General features: G+C 36.4%; 5 protein-coding genes and 1 non-coding gene across 6 annotated transcripts; 4 read left to right on the top strand and 2 right to left on the bottom strand.

Moving 5' to 3' along the window:
* The first annotated feature begins 346 nt into the window (after positions 1-346).
* Positions 347-3,034, top strand: LOC143564105 (uncharacterized). Its single transcript, XM_077051483.1, has 2 exons — positions 347-1,483; positions 2,328-3,034. The coding sequence occupies exons 1-2, from the start codon at positions 916-918 to the stop codon at positions 2,792-2,794; spliced, it is 1,035 nt and encodes a 344-aa protein (XP_076907598.1). The 5' UTR covers positions 347-915; the 3' UTR covers positions 2,795-3,034.
* Positions 3,035-4,497: 1,463 nt separating this feature from the next.
* Positions 4,498-5,490, bottom strand: LOC143564101 (dynein light chain 1, cytoplasmic-like). Its single transcript, XM_077051481.1, has 2 exons — positions 5,168-5,490; positions 4,498-5,080 (listed from the first exon to the last, which is right to left on the bottom strand). The coding sequence occupies exons 1-2, from the start codon at positions 5,303-5,305 to the stop codon at positions 4,895-4,897; spliced, it is 324 nt and encodes a 107-aa protein (XP_076907596.1). The 5' UTR covers positions 5,306-5,490; the 3' UTR covers positions 4,498-4,894.
* Positions 5,491-8,657: 3,167 nt separating this feature from the next.
* LOC143564112 (uncharacterized) lies at positions 8,658-10,111 on the top strand. Its single transcript, XM_077051487.1, is given in 4 exon segments — positions 8,658-8,886; positions 9,192-9,240; positions 9,242-9,263; positions 9,265-10,111. Coding segments are annotated over 4 exon segments (999 nt in total). The 3' UTR covers positions 9,964-10,111.
* A 1,271-nt stretch (positions 10,112-11,382) lies between these two features.
* On the top strand, positions 11,383-13,243 carry LOC143564100 (uncharacterized). The gene is made up of 2 exons (XM_077051480.1): positions 11,383-12,079; positions 12,646-13,243. The coding sequence occupies exons 1-2, from the start codon at positions 11,639-11,641 to the stop codon at positions 13,003-13,005; spliced, it is 801 nt and encodes a 266-aa protein (XP_076907595.1). The 5' UTR covers positions 11,383-11,638; the 3' UTR covers positions 13,006-13,243.
* A 3,396-nt stretch (positions 13,244-16,639) lies between these two features.
* Positions 16,640-16,712, top strand: TRNAM-CAU (transfer RNA methionine (anticodon CAU)). The gene has a single exon. It is a non-coding gene; the product is annotated as a tRNA-Met (tRNA).
* A 4,760-nt stretch (positions 16,713-21,472) lies between these two features.
* LOC143564111 (uncharacterized) lies at positions 21,473-22,369 on the bottom strand. The gene has a single exon (XM_077051486.1). It carries the CDS (start codon positions 22,367-22,369, stop codon positions 21,473-21,475), a length of 897 nt encoding a protein of 298 aa, XP_076907601.1.
* Positions 22,370-22,571: the final 202 nt, after the last annotated feature.

Here is a 22,571-nt window from a genome sequence, read left to right as displayed (position 1 = left end):
CATCTTCTTAGATCCTACACTATCTTACGTTGACTTGTTCAACCGAAAAACACAGCAATGGCGTTCTTGGCTTGGTCGACGATTGACTAGTTGCGACAACAACCCTTAGACTTGGTTGCGATCACAAGACATACAACTACTTTCTCTAGCGAATGATAATCCTAGTGCTGACTAGAACATTTGTTAGATCGAATAACACAACACACAATATTTAAAGAACTCACTTTCATTATTGCAAGAAAAATAACTCAAAAGTCTTAATACAATAGACTTTAATTCCATAGCCCAAACTCGGTTTTGATATATATATATATATATATATATATATATATATATATATATATATATAGTGTTAACCTGACTTGATTAACAAAACCTAATTAACCCAAAAAGCGCTAACCCTAACCGACTTGTTGAAATATCCCGAACCAGCCCTCATGGCCTTAACTTGATAATTGGCCTTCAAAATTTTCTTTTTATTTCTCTTCTCTTTAGTTCTTCATACAATACAAATAATAAATGATGTCTCTTATTACTCTTAAAATGCATTAAATTTAGGTAAACTTAGGAGCAACGAGTAAATTAACTTTGTTACATCAACGGTTCAAAATGAATAAAAATTTAACAAATTGAAAAAAAAAAAAGAAATGTAGGTTGGTTGCATGCATAAAAAGCCATCAACTATAAATACAAATATAATATTTTTAACTTATATTATAAATGTAAGTGTGAACAATATCTGTCTGCGGGACATACGGGTGTGTAGTTAAATATAAATAGGAAGGGTACACCATCCTTCATTAATTAGCACCATTCCAGATCTAACTCATATTATTATTAACAACCTAAACCACCTTCTATTAATATCCACATAATTCTCTCTTCACTCTCACACCACACCTGATCAACATCACCATGAGGCACTTGTCTCTCAAACTTGCCATAGTCTCCGTCAGCGTCGTATCCACCGCTGTCCTGATCAACCTCTTACAACCCATCATTATGAACCTCACAATCTCTGACCTCCCTATAATATATACTTCTTTCATATCATGGCTAAAACCACCTTATCTATACGTTGTTATTAATTGTATTATTATTACCATCGTTGCTTCTTCAAGGTTACAAACCAAGGGTGACGGGTTTCATGACCCGCTCTTGACGTTCCCTGAACTGGTCAATGAACCGATCAAGAACGTCGAGATACCACCGGTTCATGAACTGGTCAATGAACCGGTGGATATTGAGGTTGATGGGTTTGTCGGTGAGACGAAGTTTGTTGGTGAAATGTTAGATGATGATATGAAGATAGCTAAGGAAGCTTATGAAGAGATTAAGAGAAATAGGGTTAATAAATCGGTTATTTCGATGTCGGCGTGGACACCTTCGGAGGTGAATCAAGTTGGCTTGCGTTCTCCAGTGGAGAAACCGGCGGCTTCTACGCGATTTAGCAGCCGGAAACCTGCGAAAGCCGTTCCCGAAGGTAATTAACATTATAATTGAACTAACTCTAATAATAGTTATAGTTATAACTAAAAAAGTTTTAAATTTAAAACTAAATTTACCGATATAATATACCTGAGTTCATAGTCAAGTGATAGAAACAAAGTGACAGGAACAAAATCTATTAAAAATAAATGGTCGCCTGAAAAAATTGTCTTTCGAAGAAAAAAAAAGTAAAGTTTTACCGAGAGAATAATAACTAATAATAATCTAGACTAGATGCAATATTTACGTAAATAGTTATAAGTACCACATGTTACAATTATATATTTAAGCCTTGTATATTTATTCTCTTGTTTCTGTTATTTCAATTTTTTGTATTTAAAGTAACAAAACATAATCTATAAAATATAGCAACTTGTGTGAAATATTTAACCTTAACTATAATAACTATTAGTTCCTAACTTATACAACTTATATATGTTGAAATATCATTATGTAATCCTTAAGTTAACTCAAGTAATAAAGTTACAAAGTGCTTTTTAACCTAGTATAATTAATAAAGTTCTAGATTTAGAATTAGATTAAGAGGTTTGAGTTAATAATTAACATGTAAATTAACATTTTTATATCTCATTTTCATATGTTCATATATTTTTTTTAAATTACAAGTAATTTCATCAGATAACTTTTACCAAACATCCTCAAAAAGTGTTCCTATAAAAGAACCCCCAACACTAAATTTGAAACGATAAAGCTAACCGTCATGGAACATTGGTACCACACTATGAAACATAATGACATCATGACTTTGTTGATTTTAAGGTTATTTGTACAAACTTACACGTTGGACACCACCTAATTCAGATAGATATTTTGTGCAGTCGGTAAAGCATTGGGAGTTGCAAAACCAAAGCGTCAAGACACGCTGGAGACCACGTGGAAGACAATAACCGAGGGTCGGTCAGTTCCGTTAACGAGACACCTACGTAAATCTGACACGTGGGAGACCCGTGAAACTCGTAGCTCAGATAATTTCTTAATTAACAATATTAATAATAATAATAATAAAACTAATAATAATAATAGTGATATTAATAATATTCACGTAGACAAGATGAAAAAATCAGAAACGTTTGATGTCAACCGAAGCAGAAAGCCGGTTAAACCGCCTGCGCCACAGTCGAAACTGAACCGGACCGGTGGGTTAAAGAAGGAACCGTCGTTGGGACAAGAGGAGTTGAACCGGAGAGTGGAAGCGTTTATCAAGAAGTTTAATGAGGATATGAGGTTACAAAGACAAGAGTCGTTGAATCAGTATATGGAGATGATTAATTGTGGGGCTCATTAAGTGGAAGATTGTTGTTTGGTGTTTTGTTCATCGATTTTTCGACCAATCCTAGGATTATGTTTCAGATGAAGTCGATTTTTGTTTTATTTGTCTTGGTTTTTTATATGTAATGAAAGGCTAGTGATGTACGTAAAATTTTAATATAGTAGAAGTGATGTAAAAGTTTTATATAGGACATTGTATATTCGAATCAACATCGATAGCTGGTGCTTATTCACGTTGTATTATTTATTAGATAATTTTTTTGATGTATTGATGCTGTCAAACATGCCTAGTAATTAGTCTGACACAATGAATGGGTTGGGTGTTGGGTCAAAACGAGATTAAGTCATATCGGATTTGAGTAAAAATAAGTTGTGGAATTAAAAAAGTCATTTTAAAATGTATCACTTTATTTTGACTCAAATCGAGTTAATACAAAGAAAAAAAGATTGTAGCAATTAGCCGATGTCATAGTCGGATGCTAACTCCATTTGCAACAATATGTGCCTTTAAAACTGTTCATTAATAAGCCGTTGCCTCTAAAATTTCGATGGCCCCATATAAGTGAAAAGTAGAGGCCTCATACATTAATAAAAATTCAAAATCTTGCCCCATATTTTGTTATATCATTATAGCTCACTCATTACTATTAGGTTGTTATTTGAACAATTTTTTCCCATATTATTTTGTTATTAGCCATTTAGCCCAATCTTTGTAAAAATACAAATAAACACTTCATCAATGGTTATAACGTTCTGGTTTGTGTGTTCCTAATTATGTATACTAGGGAGTCATTTGACGACTGTATCAATTCATTTTCACTGAAAAGTGCATCTCGTTCTTGTAGAACACTTCCTGTCTTTTCCGATTATTGATTTTGTATACAAACAATAGTTTTATTTGAAATTGCGATAAACACAATTCATTAAGTTATTAAAATCAATTGAAATACATTAATACCAATAGACATCATCAATGCAAGTATGATAATAAGTATGATAATGATAATAAATGTTACTGACATTATCAAGTTCATGCTTTATTTAATTTCAAGAAACCGGAGTTCGATAAGGTGATAAGAAATTTCTATTTTACAACCAGTCCAAACAAGTCGTAGATGTCATACTCGCTTAAGGCATAATTCAAGAACTCATCATCATTGGTTAAGTTTTTCCCGCACCCAGAATGACTCATTAGTGACTTTAATACCTTCTGAAAAATTTGTCTCTTATACCACGCAATATTGTTCACTTTGCTCATGCATGTGAAACTCATTTATTTGTTTATGAGTGCCTGGGTGAAAATTTCCAAGAATGTAACCAATCGTAGAATTACTTTTACCCAATCATGTTTAACTATGGAGTTCTCATACATCAACAACAAAGGCACCCAAAACAGGCTTAGTGGTATTTGAGATGGGACATTTCTTATGTACATGTGAAATTTGCCTAGATTATAGCACTCCTACTCGTTGTGTTAGTCATTCGTTCCCTTCTCTCTTTGCGTGACTTTGATTTTAATATTCTCTCTTTGCGTGACTTTGATTTTAATATGACATGGTATAGGGAAGAGGATTCAATGGCTCGTTGAATTGTTTAAAAGAGCCTTTTCTTTTATAACAGGTAAAACTCGATGATCAAGCTTTATCGTGCTTTTCAAGCAAGTCGGCGTACCCGTCAAGCCCCAAGCTGACTGGACTTGTAAACGAATCGAGTTTGAGCTCAAACATCAACATGATATAAAGATTTCAAACTAGGCCTAGTTAACCCGTGTCGTTTCAAGCTTGACACCAATTAAACCTAGCTCGGCTCGTAATGAACCCTAACTCCATTTGTGTGGTTTGTGAAGGATTGTTATGCCCATGAACTAAATTTGTTTGATTTCAAAAGGTAATTTAAACTACTGTTTTAATAGATTATTTTGGTACTCTTTCCACCTAATAACTTTACACAAATATACAAGATTTGAATTAACATGTAGATTATTTCAAGCAACTTGCTAAACAAAATATGGACAAAGGAGGTATGTTATCTTTCCTTCTTGAATTCAAGTTTTCAACTTTGAAATAAACATGTTACAAGATGAGGACACTAAAGTTCATTAAAAACGACAACACGATCATGCTTTTACACCATCCAAACTCGTAAATTCATCAATCTCCGGAGCTGCTGATCCTCTAAACAGCAAAATTGCAAGACTCCCAACAGAAAAATGAATGAAAGACCCACAAGAATGAGTCACAAATGACCCAAAATTAGTCCCTACTATACACTGCCATCCACCTCCATACATCCTATCGAATTCCTGAAACCAAACGTATACAAATTCATTCGATAATGCTCCCATTATATTTAAAATTTTTCAAAAGGGTAAATCGGATTGATTTTGTACCTGTTTGACCACACGTGCTATTTCAGTAGCTTCGGTCACATCAAAGAAATCGAGTGCTTTGGCTGTGAGATGAAGCGCTTCGTCTTGCATGGTTTGAAGCATATCGGTCTCCCCTACCACAGCCTTACCTTCTAACATGTTTACGAGTTTTTCGACACAATAAATAGTTAAGTGTTAGAAAAGGAGATGACTGTGGATGTTTAAGAGGATAAAGGATGAGAAGTATATATAATGGTTTTGTGTATATGATGACATTTTTTTGCCACGTTGGTCTATCGAGTTTTCGTGGTTAAAATGCTAGCAGCCAGTATCTAACAAGAGATGAGTTGGGTGAGGCTTTGCCTCAAACTAAATGTAGTGGCACAAATTAAAATCCATGAAGAAATACATATGTGGTCGTTTATCCTTTTTAATCTTGTTTTCACCATTTGTTGGTTGGTAGGGTCTCCTGCCAATCCTTAACCATTTTTGAAAAAGTTAATATATGAGTTGCTTGGATTTAATTACCAAACCGTACATAATTATATGTGGTTTGCAAGTCTTGGAGTGTAGGTAAAATTAATTAAGTGCCGGAGATTATTATTAAGTTTGGATTAATTATCAGAATTTATTATTTTATTATCTTAGCTCTAGTCTAGGTTAAATTATAAATACCCAGTTATGGTATGGGTTGTAATTCAAATTTTTTAGTTAGTTTTCTTGAATAATGAAATATTGAAGAGTTTATTCTAAACAAACAACGATCATTTAACGATCATTTATTCTGTTAATATTAATTCATCTACGTGACTGCTTTGATAGTTTTTGTTTGTTTAATAAGTTTAATTGGAATGAATCAAAATATACATTTATACAATAGATCAAATTTACTAAACTGTTAACTAAGATAGATCGAGTCCTAATGAACCGTCACCACCCACGCAACTAGATACAATTTGATATGCGGCTCAACTATAAAAGAAATAAAACTGATGTTTTGTGCCCATATTTTATGAGGCTCTCACTTTATTTGATTATATATATTAAATTAGTATCATTTCCGATTATTTGAAGATCGATATGCAATCCCTGGTACGGTGTCAATGGTTCGGGTTGCTCAGGTTAGGTGGATCTGCAAATTGAGCTTAAGTGTATTTAGTAAAGTTTAAACCAAACCGAATAAGAATTTGGTTCGGTTTGATTTTAATAATTTTCAGCCAACTAAAACTAATTATTTTTTTCTTATTTCTTAGTCACTTTAATATTTGGGCTTCGATAAAGTAAAGGGAGTGAATTGATGTAGTAGGACGTAGAGAAAACTATAGAGTGGGCAGAGATAAAACTAATAAAGAAAACCAAATTTAGTATCCGATTTAGAGCCCAAAAAAGGTTGGGTCAACCCTATTTAGAGTCACCACCAACCTTCAATGCTAATTATTTTTAACGGCTAACAAAGTTCGGCCATCCGTGTATGTACATGGTCAAAAGGCTACCTATGCTCGCGATCACAAACATTCATTGGCAAAAGACCAAACATGCCACCGAGTCCATGGAAACCCATCACCTGAATGCCCACCATAATAAAACCTATGTCTCACACGCCATTTTATTATGAACGAGACTCGAACTGGTGACTTTATGTAGAAAAAGTCTCCAAAATACCCCTAGATCACAGCTTCTTTAGTACCTTCACTACTAGCTTGCAATATAATAATATATAGCAATGAAACCTGCTCCTACCTATTACACTTTAACTTACATATTTTATCCCTTTCTATTCATTTTATTCCTTACTTTGCTGTTTATTGTTAGTTATTTTAGTATAATTGGATTGACTTATCAACCAATGTAATCATAATATATATTAAACATGCCGGGAGGTGCTGGATGCACGCTTGTTTGAGTTTATTATTGTGTTAGGTACCGAAATCCCTAACTAACGGAGGCTCCAAGGGGCAACGCCCTGAGCTTGCGCCTCCTTTATATGGGTTCAGGAGTAGCGTCCTTGGTAGTAAGTCCACGGGCAACACCCCTTGACTATTATTGCTATATTAAAAGTTCATAGAGAAACGAATTTTTGGATATTGTCATGTTTGTATCCTACAAACTAACGATTATTTTAATAAATTTGAAATTCAAAATGGTAACTGCCCAAACACTAATATGTAAAATGTCATCTTGTTCCTTTGGTCGAACACACGCTCATTCTCTGGGTTCTCAAATTCACCAAAAAATTTCATACTCAATCTTGTCTCGTCTGAGGTTTTTCCGATTGATTTATTTGAAGTAGAACCACTGATTAATTTCAATCTCAAACTACTACACGACTCTCAAATAATCCGAATTATTATTATGATATTCCCCAGCATAAATGTTCTTTCATTAATTCTCGTTGAAAGAGGATGGAACATGTAGTTTATGTTAGATGCAAGCTATGGAGTTGTATAACTTGAACTTTGAATTGATTCTAAGCTACATAGTTGTACTCCAAGTGGTGGCCTTTTTTTCTTTTAAGAGACTGAGCTTTTTTAAAACCAAATTGTAGTTCTTTTTTAAAACGTTTCATTCAAGTTATACACTATGTGTTAGTTTATGTGGAATTTTAATTCCAATCTCCATTGCGAGTTTATAATAAAGTTACATTTATGCTTAAAAATATACACTATAAAAACTATATGAAAAAACAAAATTTTTCTTCATAAGTTGGGAGTAATTAGGAAGTTCTTTGAATTTATATATCCTTCAATTCTTGAGAAATTTAAATTTTAAATAAATTTATTTCAAGAAAGAGCAAAATTGGCACCTACAAATTAATGAAGTTGTCCAAGATATTAATATTTGATTACTATCGTTATTTCCCAGGGATGAAATGGAGTACCTAAGTTCATATATATAGCTAGCATCTATCAATCAGATTATGTTCACGATAACGTTGATCAAAGTTTATACTCACCTGATGTTCCAAATAGCCTTAAACTATGAAGTTTCCAATTCATAAGTTAGTTCTGAATGTTGGTGTTCTAGTAATGTTATTAAGAAACGTTAACCATAAATATTGTGGCTTATGTAATGGCTAGACTACATGATGTGATCTTCGTAGTCGTGTTATAGAAGCAACGATCATTGGATTCTTTTCTAGTTTAAAAGAAGATAGTTTCCATTTTTGGAGTCGATATTCAAGAGAAATTCTTGTAACACATAAACATTTTGGTCGACCGGAAATTCAAAAGAATTAATTTATTTTTCTCAAACATGAATCGATAACGTTTTGACTCCATTACAGCTTTCTAGGGTAAAATTTATATTAATCTCTTCTAATAAAATACATGAACTTGAGAACCAATTTTCCCATACCTTGAGGTATAAGCTACAGGCTTTAGCAAGCTAAAACGTTGACATAAAGAAGTGAATGAACCCCATTTCTTAGTTCACAAGTTATATACATAAAAATATGCTATAAATAACTCACTACTACACCCACTTTTATAACAAACCTTAAAACACCAAAAAAATGGCAAGAGACAAAGCATTGTTTCTAGTAGTTTTATCAACAATCGCTATTTCTGGTGCACTCACACAAGTCAAAGCTTACTCAAGCTCTTATTGTAGCCCTTGGTCTCGTTGCCAAGGCCAAACCCTCTATTGCCCCTCTGAATGTCCCTCTAGCGAGTCCAACGACTCCAAGGCTAAAGTTTGTCGTATAGATTGTTATTCCCCGAAATGCAAAGCTGAATGCAGACGTATGTGACAATATCTTTTCATCTCATTTTAATTTCCAATTTTATGTAATATTTTATGTGAGTTGAGTTTTACTAGATTTCGTTGTTTAGTAGGGTATTGATGGGCCCAGTAAGATTAACAGAATCTCATAGGTACAAAAAAAATTAACACAATATTAAATCAATTAGTTGTTTGTATATCCCAAACTGAGTCAAGCCAAACTTAAATGTTGAACTTAAGCTTAGCTCGTAAAAAGCTTAAGACGACTTGTTTTGCGTTAGCATTGACACATTTGTTTTTTTTTCCTCTTGTCATGTTATTGTAGACAGTAAACCAAACTGCGACAGCCCAGGATCAGCATGCTACGACCCACGCCAGCATTGTATTCTACTTTCACTCACGGCAAGGTTAACCAACATTTCTCCTTGATTTCCGACACCAACCTCCAAATCAACGGTCGATTCATCGGCCATCGCCCCTTAGGCCGGTCCCGAGACTTCACATGGATCCAAGCCCTTGGTCTCCTCTTCAACTCCCACACATTCTCTCTAGAAGCAACCAAATCCGCCACATGGAACAACGAAATCGACCACGTTGAACTCTCATACGATGGACAAGACATTTCCTTACCCGTTGGAGGTCTTTCCACGTGGCAATCACAAGAGGAAGATATAAAGATTGAGAGGACTTCCAACATGAATAGTGTGATGGTGACCATTCCTGGAGTGGTGGAGATTTTGGCTAATGCGGTCCCAGTGACGGCTGAAGACGACAGAATCCATGGTTATAAGGTTCCTAATGATAATTGTTTTGTTCACTTGGAAGTTCAGTTTAGGTTTTTCGGATTATCTGACAACGTTGAAGGAGTGTTGGGACGGACATACCAACCGGATTTTAAGAATCCTGCGAAACCAGGAGTGGCAATGGCGGTTGTAGGAGGTGAAGATAAGTATAAAACGAGCTCTTTGTTGTCGGCGGATTGCAAAAATTGCATCTTTGATTCGAGTAATGGTGCGGGGAAAGATAAGCAGATGGTTATGTTGGATTGTACTGCTAAAGGGATGTTCCATGGGAATGGGATTGTGTGCAAGAAATGAGGGTTGAAGATGTTTATTGAATGATGAATGTTATCATGAAATAAAATCATTATAAATGATTAGTAAACATGTGGATTGATCATCAATCATGCATTGATGTCTAAATGTTATGGGCTTTGGTGTGTTTTATTGTAATGTTGTGTATTGAAAATGTACAAGTATATTGTAATTTATCGTGTGGTGTATTCTTGTTTCATTTTTTTAAGCTGGCTTGAAAAACGTGTACTATATGGGTTGAAAAAATAACATGATAAATGATAAAATTGTAACAATTTGTGCCCTTTAGACGACTAGAAATGGTTGAAAGAAAATCTTGAATGTTTATGAAACTTGTTGAATACAGTTATCCTTGTGTTATTATTTGGAAAAGTTAAGGCACTTGTTATGATTTATCTTGCTTAGTTATGGCAATATGATTCGTTGACACAAATTCTTAGGATGTTATGCTAGTTTGAAAAATTATAAATTAAATGAATGCTTCAATATTGACTAAATTAATCAATTTTAGATGGATTAGATGAACATGACGCATATTGTAATTTAACGTGTATGACGTATTCTTCTTTATACCCAACTCACACTCGATACCTGATGAGTAGTTACATGACAATAGAGGTGCACAAATCGGGTATTCAAATACCCCTGGTTTCGGGTATGGAGCCGGGTTTAAGTATGACCGGGTATTTGAAAATCAGGTATTGGCATTACTCGGGTCGGGTTCGGTTCGGGTACTGTCTATAAAAACCGACCCTATGTATCGGGTTTGTGTCAGGTATAGAACCGAGTATTTTAAAACCGTGTATTTGAATACCCTATTTTCGGGTATGGGTTGCACTACAAGGGTATTTTTCGGATATATTTCAGGTATTGTTGGGGTAATTTCGGGTATAGATTGGTTATTTAAAAAACCTGGTGTCGGATATAGGAAAAACCCGGTTCCGGGTATGGAACCGGATCCGGTTTTTGGTATTACTCGGTACAAATCGGGTCGGTTCGGGTATGGGTTTGGTCCTGAAATGCATACCCTATGCGTATCCTACGGGTAGGGTCGGGTACGGGTTCGGGTAAAAACTCGGGTATACAAAAACGGTCCCGGGCTTTTTTAGGGTCTGGTTTTGGGTTCGGATTTTTTGTACACCCGTACTTGTTGACAATACCGAAAGGTATTAGCCCATCTATGAAACCTGATGTTACAATCAAATACGATACGATTCCATTAATATTGGGCCAAACGCTCGTACCTGAAACTAAGCCCAAAACAAACAATAAAAAAGTTGAAAACCGACAACCCATTCACTAAATGGTAGGGCCACCCCAACGAATCTACCTAATCAAAGACAGGCATCTCCCACCTACGTGTCACCGACTCCTACTTTATACGCATAAGTCCTCCTTCCACACTTGTATTAAAATCACCTTTATGCATCACTCACTTGTACACCATCCATTAAAATCAGTACATTCATCTAAACTAACCCAATCTCACCCTGCCAAAACTCTCAACTCCCACCACTTTTATTCCGTGTCACACATATTATTGGTTGCCAACTTTCCATCAATACAACTTAACATATAAAAAAAACTTGTTACAACTTACAAAAAATAAATTGTGTCAAGTGATTATTGATTATTAATCTCTCCGGCCACAATCCGATCACCGGTGACAACACCCGCGATGGCGCGCGGTCTCTTTGCATGTTTCCCTAAGCGCGCTTCCTCAAACACCAACATCTCACAACAAACCGAGCCCACACCCGACGAGTCACAACATGTTGAGGCAGTCATGGTGGAATTATTCTCGTCACAAGGTTGTGCCACGTCACCGGCTGCGGAGCTTTTGTTTTCGAGGCTAGGGAGGGGGGATTTTAATTTGGAAGTTCCGGTTATATTATTAGCGTACCATGTTGATTATTGGGATTTTAATGGGTGGAAAGATCCTTTCGGGTCGAGTCAGTGGACCGTCAGACAAAAGGAGTATGTGGAGTCGTTTAACCTTGACACGATGTTTACACCTCAAGTGGTGGTTCAGGGGAGGGCCCAGTGTATTGGGAATGATGAAGATGCTTTGCTGTCGTCCATTGCCGCCGCACCCAGATACTCCTCGCCCACGTTCCAGGTGATTTGCGTGAACATAAAACTAATTTTGAGTTTAATATAAATGGGTTTAGGTTGGTTTCGTGTCGAACCTACGAACATGTGAACATGTTTGGCTAAACGGTTTGTGTCATCCAACCAACAGGCCGGTTGGTTGACCGGTTTATATTTTTTAAAACTTTTTATAAAATATGTTTTATGCAAAACTAGAATATTTTATATCAAAGTTTAAAAGTTAAAACAGAAATGGGCATATGATTAATATTTATATTATGAAAATTGAGAATTTATTGTTGTAACATTGTATTTTTAAAGTTTGTTATGTAAAAGAATAATAAGATTTTGGTTAAACAAGTCTTGTTCGAGTTAATCTGCAAATAACTGTGTCGTGTATCTGTTTGACACAACTTGGGCTCGTGTCCTGTTCTTGTCAAAATTTCAAGTTATGTGTCTAGTTGGACCCGCTAATCACCACATTATATTACAAACAGTTGTTTAACAATCGAATTCTTGATTTTGTCAAATTGTAACGAACTAACGATTTAGTGTTTACAAATTTATTTTTGTTGCATTGTTGCTTGGTTATAGGCAACATTCCAAAGGCCTACACCGGAATCTTTGCAAGTCTCTCTAAAAGGATCACTGCGGGCCAAACTTGACGGCAAAGGAGCCGACGTCATGGTGGCACTCTACGAAAGCGGGCTTGTAACCGACTGCAAGAATGGTGACAACAAAGGACGAGTCATAGCAAACGATTTCGTGGTCAGAAAGGTTTCAAAGATATGGTCTTTCAACAACCAACCTCCCAAGAAGACATTAACCGGGACCGTAGATTTTGGCTTATGGGAAGGCTTCAACAACACCAAATGTGGGATTGTCGTGTTCGTGCAACATGGTACGCATCATATATTTGGTTCGCAGCGGATTCAGTTACCTGAAAATCTTTGAGTTGAGTTTTCTTTGGTGAGATGATTTGTTTGGTTTGGGCATTGGTTATGTGTGTTTATGTGATTGAAGTAGTGTTGTTTACTGATTTTATTGTATAGTTGATTTTGGTAGACTTGAATACCATTTCTTAGAACTTTATTTTGGTTAATTTGATTTGTGATGGCGCGAATTGGGTTTTAGATCTTACTCCATGTCGAAGGAAGGATCATTGACGGGATTTAAGAATTAGGTTTCACATTCTTTCTTTATATCTACCAATATTCAGTTAAATAATATTTTTTTAATATATTTTTTATGCTATTGTTTAATTTGTTTTACTCATACAATCACTCATAAACATATATAGAGATTCATATGGAGAATTAATAATGAGTCTTTGTGATGAACAAAATTGTGAATAATTTAAAATGATTTTTAGGTAAATTACAGAGTTGGGAATGAAAAAGTCGTTAATAGTGTACTAAAATTTTAAAAGTTTCCATCCTCTTATCTACATTTACCATATGAGTTATATATATATATATTATGTTGATCAAAATATATTAATAACTTGATCGTTGAAAACTATTCCCTAGTCGGTCTCTGGTGGCCTTTTAATGAGTTATCTTCATGTTACATCTCTGATCTGGACTTGGGAAAGACTCAAGACAAGGTCCAACCCGACAACAAGGCCCGACCCAGACTTCATTGTAACAACAATTTGGAACCTACTATTAACACATTTATGTGCTTGTATATAACATTGAACATAAGCAAAATGGCTAAAAGGAAATGGATGGGTCTAGAGAGAAAAAAAAATTGTTGATCTTATTGATAAGGACCCCAACAACTCAAATAAACTACCATCCTTAACGATTCTTCGACATCTCTTGGTTTCTTTGTTTTCGTCGATACTTCATATGATGGTTCGAATGCAACCGGGGCTTGTTTCCTTGAGACACTGATGGACCAACTACTTGAAAAATTGTTTGTGATTTGCGCCTAAGCGTGTGTTGTCTAAGTCCTATTACAACACCCATGGTTACAATTAAGCAAGCCTTGTTGACAAGCTTCATTTATGTGAAATTTCGAAACAATTACGTGATGATAGATTTTTGAAAGCTTTTGAGTATTGGTTTTGAAAAGTTTGTGGGTTATATAGAGGATGAAAAAGTGGTTGTTGAGATAAACCAAAGGCTGAAACCGGCTAAGGTTTGTTGTCTCGTTCAAGTGGCTCCATGCTTGTGTCGTAATCCAGTATTATTATTATGAGCCTTGTTCATTGTATCCGTACAATCATAGTATTAGTGCCTGTCCCACCTTTTTTTGTTTTTTTTTCCTATATGAGAATTATGGCTTGTTTAGAGTTAGACTTTAGCCTAGTTGGGGTAGTTTTCTTTTGTGGGCAAAGGACTTTTGGACTTGGGGAGCATGCCTTTTTCGATCTTTTAAAATGGCCCGAAATAGTTATGAGCAATCTGGGACTAGGTATCGAAAAATACAATACCAATTCAATTTGGGTACCAATTCGGGACTCATTTTTTTTTATGTTTTTGGGAATCGGTACTTTCGGTTCGGTATCCATATTTTACGGACCTTTTGTCTTCAAATACCGTATTATAACGGTGTCGGTATCGAACTATACCGAGCACTTTCGATATCGGTTATTTCGTGATTTTCAGGATCAGCACTTTTGGTACAAGTACGGTTCGGTACCGAGCTCATCCATTTTTTATGGAAATCGTAATTTTGTGCTCTCTTGATTCAATCTCATTAACTTAGTATAAATATCCAAAATACAATCTCCTAACTTTTGATAAAGATCTTAACAATAATGCTAATTACATGGCAAGTTATATAGGCTAAATATAAGCCTATTAATTTTGGTAATGGTAACATATTTGGCAGTTGGCAAAGTATTATCTACTAACAAGAGACTATAATAATACAATAAGACTAAGTTGTTCTATATTTGCTTCACCGCACCATCTATGTCTACCTCCACCCCACATCGAAAACCTGAGTTAGCAACTCTTAGGTTATGTGCTGTGGTTTAACTAGCAATGGCTAGTTAAACGTCACGTAGGTAGTTGGGCTTTAACAAGCTCATCTGTTAACTAGTGTATTTGGGAAACTACCTTTAACTAGCTAGTTATATATGATGGTATGATGGTTGAGAAAATAAAAAGATAAAACAAAAATAAATGTCTGATTGGTTGTTAGTGTATGGATACCAGAGCCTCCATACTCAGCCCCCTTACACCACGGTACAGTGTAGCCGATGATAAGGGGCTCCCATATCAGCCATAACGCCTGCATTTGAATGACAAGCCTATTAAAAAAATGAATCTCAAAACCAGTATAAGATTTGGTAAATCAACCTCAATGCTTTTCCTTGAGGATTGAGAATAATATATATACTAACTGTTACAAGAAAATACTCCGTGACAATAGGAGTTGACTAACAAGCCTATGGAAAGAATCAATTACATTTAAACAAATATTCTATTATTATTGTTTAACAACCCGTCTTAGTTGGCTGACTTGTAAAAATTATGAGCATGTTCGATCTCAGGGTTTAAAATCACCTATTAAGTAATAACACCAAGTCCAACTTTTACCCAAAGGCTATTTTCAAGTTGTGAAGCAAAACCGAATCAACCAAACCGATTAGTCTAGTGTATAAAACTAGATCTGACTTAACCAAACAACAAACTTAAATACATAACAGAATAGATCAATGCAAAACATAGTATCCCAAACTAACATCCATTACACAAACAAAGACACATAAAACATAATCATCCAGAAAATCTAAAAACAAAACATAAGATAATTAAGTTGTGACTAATTAACGTTACTCGAGATATAAGTCATGACTAAGATGGGGTTTGCTTTTCATTCTCATCATGTAGTTTACAACGTGAATGTCTAGTGCGAGAAGATTCGGCACATAGCCTGTTTCGGCTGATGGATCCCCTGGCCTTGCCCCAAAAGCCAAACAACAAAGTCCTGATCTGTAAGTTAGTTTTCCAACATAATCATCATCACCTAAGCCTGCTGCCTCCCACACTAGATCCATCAACACCGAAAACGAGTTTAAATCCGAAGGGATCTCTAGCGGATATGTTCTTACATTGTTTCCCTCATACCTCAAATGCATTGTAAACTTATCCTTCCATTGGCCTCCAGTATGAAGCAACAATTGTATCTTCTTATTCTTCTCCACTAATGCCATTATCTGAAAGATATTATTATATGAAATAATCAACCAAATGATATTATTATTGCAAACATATATAGATAAGGAAACAAAGAAACAAGTGTTTGGTGATGGATTACCTTATGCTTGAGACGTTCAATATATTATAAAACCCTGGCATGCATGAAGGGGGTTAATATAGTATAGCATTTGCTAGGGCTTTAGGCCCGACTAAAGAATTTAAAGTTTAAACCCACTATCTCATTTTTGTGCTAGGGCTTGAGACGATGATTGTTTCAACGGAAAGAGAGCCAATACATGGCAGGGGGGAGAAGCTAAGCAAATTTCTTAGACTGAAGGTTCTTAGTCTAATCAGAAACAGAACCCGTCTGTAACCACAATGACTATATGCTTAACACACCTTCAGATCGAAGTACTTTTTGGAAAGGATTCAGCGGGGTGGAGGAATGGTCAACTCGTCAGACTCATGATCTGAAGACTACAGGTTCGAATCCTGTCCCCGCCTAATTGAGATCTTTTTTTGGGTGGTAAAAGTTGTATTTTATTTTATGTGGCATTTTTATAAGATTTTGTTGGCAGACTTTGATGCGTTTTGTTTTAAATTAAACTAGTCATTTTTGTATTACGATATGTTTTAAATTAAACTAGTCATTTTTGTATTATTATTTAGAGTTGTCTAAAAGCCATCTCTCTATCCCTTGGATAGAGCTACAGTGTGCCTACATCTCACAATTCTCAGACCCTACTTATAGTTTTGTTATTGGTGAGACTTCACTGTGTATGATTGATTGATTTTTATATTATGATGTACTTGCTAACGCAAATGAAACAGATGATTCAAAAGATATAGGTGTAACATAGGATGGATGTTATCTTGATTTTCAGTGTTTGATCATTCATATATGATCAAACGTAAACAAACGCAAACAAACATAATAGTATATAAATGGACACGGAATATTTGTTCATGTTCGTTTGTTTATTAAATGAGCAAAAATAAATAGACTTCCCATTGAACGATTCACGAATAGTTTACTGAACGTTCGTTTTATTTACATATAGCAAGTTGGCCATTTACGACATGCTTACGGTGCGTGCGTATAATGTATATGTGTGTGGGCTCTCGGGTGGGCATAAGTGAAATTGTACTAATTTTGACGTTATTTAATAATTTCGTAAAAAAAAACGTTAAAAGTGGCGGAAAGTTAATCAGGCATCTTGTGGTGGTGTTGATAGCCGAAAAACAAAGATACATGCACCAATCAGCTGGGGTCCCCGATGGTTGAGTCATGAGTGTTATGTGTCTTATGTCCAAGGCTTAACTACTATCGAGCTGAGGGTCTCACTGGAAGCAATCTCTCTATTTTTATGGGGTAAAGGTAAGTTTGCCTATATTTTACCCTACTCAAACTATTCAAATGGTAATCAAAGGATTTTATTATTATTTTTCAAGTATATAACAAAGAGACAATTATACACAATATATAAAGAACTTAGGGACCTATACAAGGAAACTCAATAAACCGATTGATAGGGGGAAGATTATGGACAGCCTGTGAACTCTCTAATTATAGTGGTCAATATTTGACCCAAACTGTTGCTCCATAATTTAAGCTTTCCAATTTGGTCGAATATTCTAACACTCCCCCTCAAGTTGTGTAGTGGGATCTCCAATACCCAACTTGGATAAAACTGATTCGATTGTTCTTGCAGCAACCGCTTTTGTCAGGATATCCGCTAGTTAGTCTTCGGACCTAACAAACGGAAGTTCGACTGTGCCATCTTCAATTTTTTTCTTTTATGAAGTGCCTACCTATTTCAACATGCTTTGTTCTATCATGTTGTGCCGGGTTCTCTGAAATCTTAATCGCAACTTTATTATCGCACATTAACTGAGTTGGACACTTTAGAGGGAATCCGATTTCTTTCATTATCTTCTTTAACCAAAGTATCTCGGTAATCCCCTTAACAATTCCCCTATATTCTGATTCAGCACTTGACAGTGATACTACCTTTTGTTTCTTACTCCTCCAAGTCACCAAATTACCTCCAAGAAGAGTAAAGTAGCCGGCAGTTGATCGCTTGTCGTTAGGATTGCCTCCCCAATCAGCATCTGTGAATACTTCAACATCTAGGTGTCCATTTTTCTTAAAAAATATGCCTCTTCCTGGTTTGCCCTTGAGATATCGGATAATCCTCATTACTGCCTCCATGTGGTCTTCTTGAGGATGGTGCATGAATTGACTAACTACTCCCACCGTGTATGCAATGTCGGGTCGAGTGTGAGCCAAGTAAATCAATTTTCCCACCAACCTTTGGTACCTTTCTTTACTCGCTGGTTTGGCTCCTTCAATTATTTTTAGTTTGTGATTCACAGCCATGGGAGTGTCATTTGGTTTGCAATCCACCATGCCAACTTCAGCTAATAAATCCAATATCTATTTCCGTTGGGAGATATAGATCCCTTCTCTTGACCTAAGGACCTCGATCCCTAGGAAATACTTCAATCCCCCGAGGTCTTTCATTTCGAACTCTTTGAAGAGGTTTTTCCGAAGCAAACTAATTTCTTCTTTGTCACTCCCGATTATAATCATGTCGTCGACATATATTATAAGACAAGTGACCAGTTCTCCTCTCCTTTTGTAGAACAAGGTATGATCCCCATTACTCTATTTGTAGCCATATTGTTTCATTGCCATTGTAAACCTCCCAAACCTTGCACGCGAAGATTGTTTGAGCCCATATAATGCCTTCTTTAGTTTACATACCTCATTTTCTTGAAAATCATCAGGGTTGTGGGGCTTCCATATACACCTCTTCTTTCAAGTCTCCATGTAAGAAAGCATTCTTTACATCAAATTGATGGAGTGGTCAATCTTTGTTTGCCGCTATTGAAAATATAACTCTGATAGTGTCAATTTTTGCAACCGGAGAGAACGTTTCGGAGTAGTCGATACCATATGTTTGTGTATATCCTTTGGCAACCAATCTTGCCTTGTGTCGCTCAATGGTGCCATCGGATTTATATTTTATATTAAATACTCATCTACACCCAACTGGTTTCTTCCCTTGCGGTAACATACACTTCTCCCACGTGCCATTTCTTTTTAGAGCTTCCATTTCGGTGTTCATTGCCTCATGCCATTCGGTCAACTTCTTAACTTCTTGGGCTGTATTAGGTATTTGTTCAGAGAGGACAGTAGCTGAAAAAGCCTTTGCAATCTTAGCCATTCTTTCCCTGTTAGTATTTTCCGGATACATAGAAGCACGAGGAATGTGTTCCGGTGAATACCGCTTAGGAGGAACCCCTCTATTTTTTTCTTGGAGGAAGAACCGAAGTTTCAGGTTCATCGACTGGACTCCCTGAAATGTCATGATTAACTGGACTCCCTGAAATGTCATGATTAGTTGCATTTGGTGAATTATGACATTGTAAATTGTTTACCTCTTCGGCTGATTCGTTGGTTGTATCAGTGGCATTTATCTCTGGTCGGACATCGTCTTCAAGAGAATCATTGGTGGTGTAAGCTACCTCGTCAGCCTCTTTTGTGTTGGAAGAAGAGAGTTCGGTGGCGCCATCTACCAACTCTGTTGGAACATCCTGAGGGCAACTTTCATATAGCAGCCAATCGAGTGATTCACTTACTTTCTCCCCCTGAGCACGAGATTGGTGGTCATAAAAGTAATCAGATTCTAAGAAGTCACAATCCATGGTGACATGGACTCGTCGAGTGAACGGATTGTAGCACCGATATCCCATTTGATGGACACCATACCCAACAAAGATACACTTTTCTGCACACGGACTAAGTTTATTTCGACTAGTCTTGGGGATATGAACAAGCACCGAACAACCAAAGACACGAGGTGTTAAAGTCATAACAGACGGAATTTTTACTTGAGTGGCAAGCATTTGCAATGGAGTTTTATTTTTAAGAATTTGGGTTGGGAGACGATTTGCAAGATATGTAGCTGTAGCAAGAGCTTCTGGCCAAAGAGAATGAGGGACTCTAGATTCAATCATAATAGCATGAGTTTTTTCGAGAAGCGTACGGTTTTTACATTATGAGGTGCCGTTTTGTTGAGGGGTGTTAGGACAAGTGGTTTGATGGATAAGGCCATTTGCTTTGAAAAAATTTTGCATTGTTTGGTTGACGTATTCTGTTCCGTTATCAGAACGGAGGATCCGTATTTTTTTACCAAATTGAGTCAAAATCATTTTGTAGAAACAAAAAAAGATTTCTGGCACTTCCGACTTATGTTTCATGAAGTATATCCAATTCATTCTTGAGAAATCATCCACAAATAAAACAAAGTATCTGAACTGACTATTAGTGGAATTTGGTGTTGGACCCCAAACATCCGAATGGATTAACGAAAAAACAGACTCAACTCTAGTATTACTTTGATTAAATGAGGCCCTATGATTTTTCGCAAGAATGCTGGTTTCACATTTCTCATGAATGTTGTTATTTAAAAAAAAGACTAGGAAATAAAATTTTAAGATAGCCAAAAGAAGGATGACCAAGTCGCCGGTGCCATAACCAAAGTTGCCTTTCGGTTGTTCCGTGAGGAAGCATGGCATGTCCCTTGTGAACTACCTCATCAACATAGTAGAGACCTCCTCGTTCAGTACCACGCCCAATGATCTACTTCGTACGAATGTCCTGTAAAATGCAAAAAGTTGGATACATAAGTACCACACAATTGAGTTGTTTTGTCACTTGACTAACAGATAATAACTTTTGAGGATAGTGAGGGAATGTATATACAATTTTTAATTTCCATTTTTTTCGAAAAAATAATTGACCCTCCCCCTTTGACTTCTACCATTTCTCCACTAGCAGTCTCAATATGGGACTTTTTTGGAGAAGACATATCACCAAAGTCTTTAAGATCATAGGACATGGTGTCCGTAGCCCCGCAATCAAAGATCTAGTTCTTCGATTTCCTAGATTGGGAGTTGGGGTGAACATGGCAGGCTTTGGGCATTTCATAGGTTTCATTAAAAACCTCTCGGTCAAGCCTGTCAAAAAAAGAAGCATCTGGGGGAAAATATTTGAAATTAATAACAGAGGGGTTTGTGATGCAACTCTCAAACCCTTTACCTCCAGGTTTTTCATCGGAGTTCGCTGCCATTCCACCAAAACCGGTGCTACTTCCTTGCCCTTTTACAGCCTGCCTGGTCTTCACCACCACTTGCACCTGGAGCCCATTTGACATCAGATCTGGAATGCTGGTTATTTTTTCCTTGTGACAGTCCTCTCACCATTCTGGATAGCCAACTAGTTTGAAACATGACTCTTTAGTATGTTTCTTCATCTTGCAGTGAGTGGAATACAACTTGGATTTATCTTCTTTCTCCTTGGGTCGGAATTTAAATCTCTTTGCGAAATCTTTGGCAGCCAAACCCATTCCAATTTCAGTCGAGTCACTATCGGAAGGGCCCGATTTTAGTATATTAAGCCTGGCCACTTCCCTTCGTATTGTGGCATATGCTGATTCTACCGAAGGAAGTTGGTCCTTTTTCAGAATATCTCTCTTGACTGGTTCCATCTTGTCATCAACCGCTGTTAGCAAATAGAGTCTTTGTTCTTGAGTCTTCTTGTTGTAGATCTGAATGTCTTCTGGATCTTTCATTGGTTTTGGATCTCGCCTATCTATTGACATCCAGATGTTCTGCAGTTTGTTCCACAAGTCTTCCAGTGTATCGGACCCTTGCCTTAATGAATTAGCTCTTTTGTGAAGATCAAATACCTGTAACGAATCTGTCCCAGAGCCAAATGTGGTGGCTAACCCATCCCAGAGGGCTTTTGCAGTGGGATATTGTGAGACATTATTCACCAAATTGGATTCAAGATTCTGGATAATCCAAGTGAAAACACATTGATCATCTTGTTCCCGCCTTGTATATGTGTTATCGGTTTTGGACGGAGGTGACGGCTCCCCTGTAATGTGAGAACCTCTCCCCCTTCCTCCGATTGCTTTCTTCATTAGGGTTGCCCATAGGGCATAGTTGTCACCACCGAGTTTAATCCCTAGGGATAAATTCTCGGGGTTCACTGTTTGTTGTTGTGCTCCAAGACCATTTCTTAGGAGGGCAGCAATCTGCATCGTTAATTCATCGGGGATTTGACTGGCCAAGGCTTCATTATCAGTCATCTTTTGCTGAGGATGTTTAGAATTACCAGGATCACACGTGCTCTGATACCATATTCAAATGGTAATCAAAGGATTTTATTATTATTTTTCAAGTATATAACAAAGAGACAATTATACACAATATATAAAGAACTTAGGGACCTATACAAGGAAACTCAATAAACCGATTGATAGAGGGAAGATTATGGACAGCCTGTGAACT

This window comes from Bidens hawaiensis, unplaced genomic scaffold, assembly GCF_021521415.1.
Source record: "Bidens hawaiensis isolate Kalapana, Puna unplaced genomic scaffold, B.hawaiensis_p1.1 tig00021722_1, whole genome shotgun sequence".
Classification (NCBI taxonomy): Eukaryota; Viridiplantae; Streptophyta; class Magnoliopsida; order Asterales; family Asteraceae; genus Bidens; species Bidens hawaiensis.
The sequence above is the reverse complement of the archived record's forward strand: the minus strand, read 5'-3'. Positions and strand labels throughout refer to the sequence as shown.

Coding starts and splice junctions, on each gene's coding strand:
- LOC143564105 (XM_077051483.1), top strand. CDS start 916: ATGAGGCACTTGTCTCTCAAACTTGCCATAGTCTCCGTCAGCGTCGTA. Junction 1,484..2,327: donor TGCGAAAGCCGTTCCCGAAG/GTAATTAACATT, acceptor TATTTTGTGCAG/TCGGTAAAGCATTGGGAGTT.
- LOC143564101 (XM_077051481.1), bottom strand. CDS start 5,305: ATGTTAGAAGGTAAGGCTGTGGTAGGGGAGACCGATATGCTTCAAACC. Junction 5,081..5,167: donor TAGCACGTGTGGTCAAACAG/GTACAAAATCAA, acceptor GTTTGGTTTCAG/GAATTCGATAGGATGTATGG.
- LOC143564100 (XM_077051480.1), top strand. CDS start 11,639: ATGGCGCGCGGTCTCTTTGCATGTTTCCCTAAGCGCGCTTCCTCAAAC. Junction 12,080..12,645: donor ACTCCTCGCCCACGTTCCAG/GTGATTTGCGTG, acceptor GCTTGGTTATAG/GCAACATTCCAAAGGCCTAC.
- LOC143564111 (XM_077051486.1), bottom strand. CDS start 22,369: ATGACTGATAATGAAGCCTTGGCCAGTCAAATCCCCGATGAATTAACG.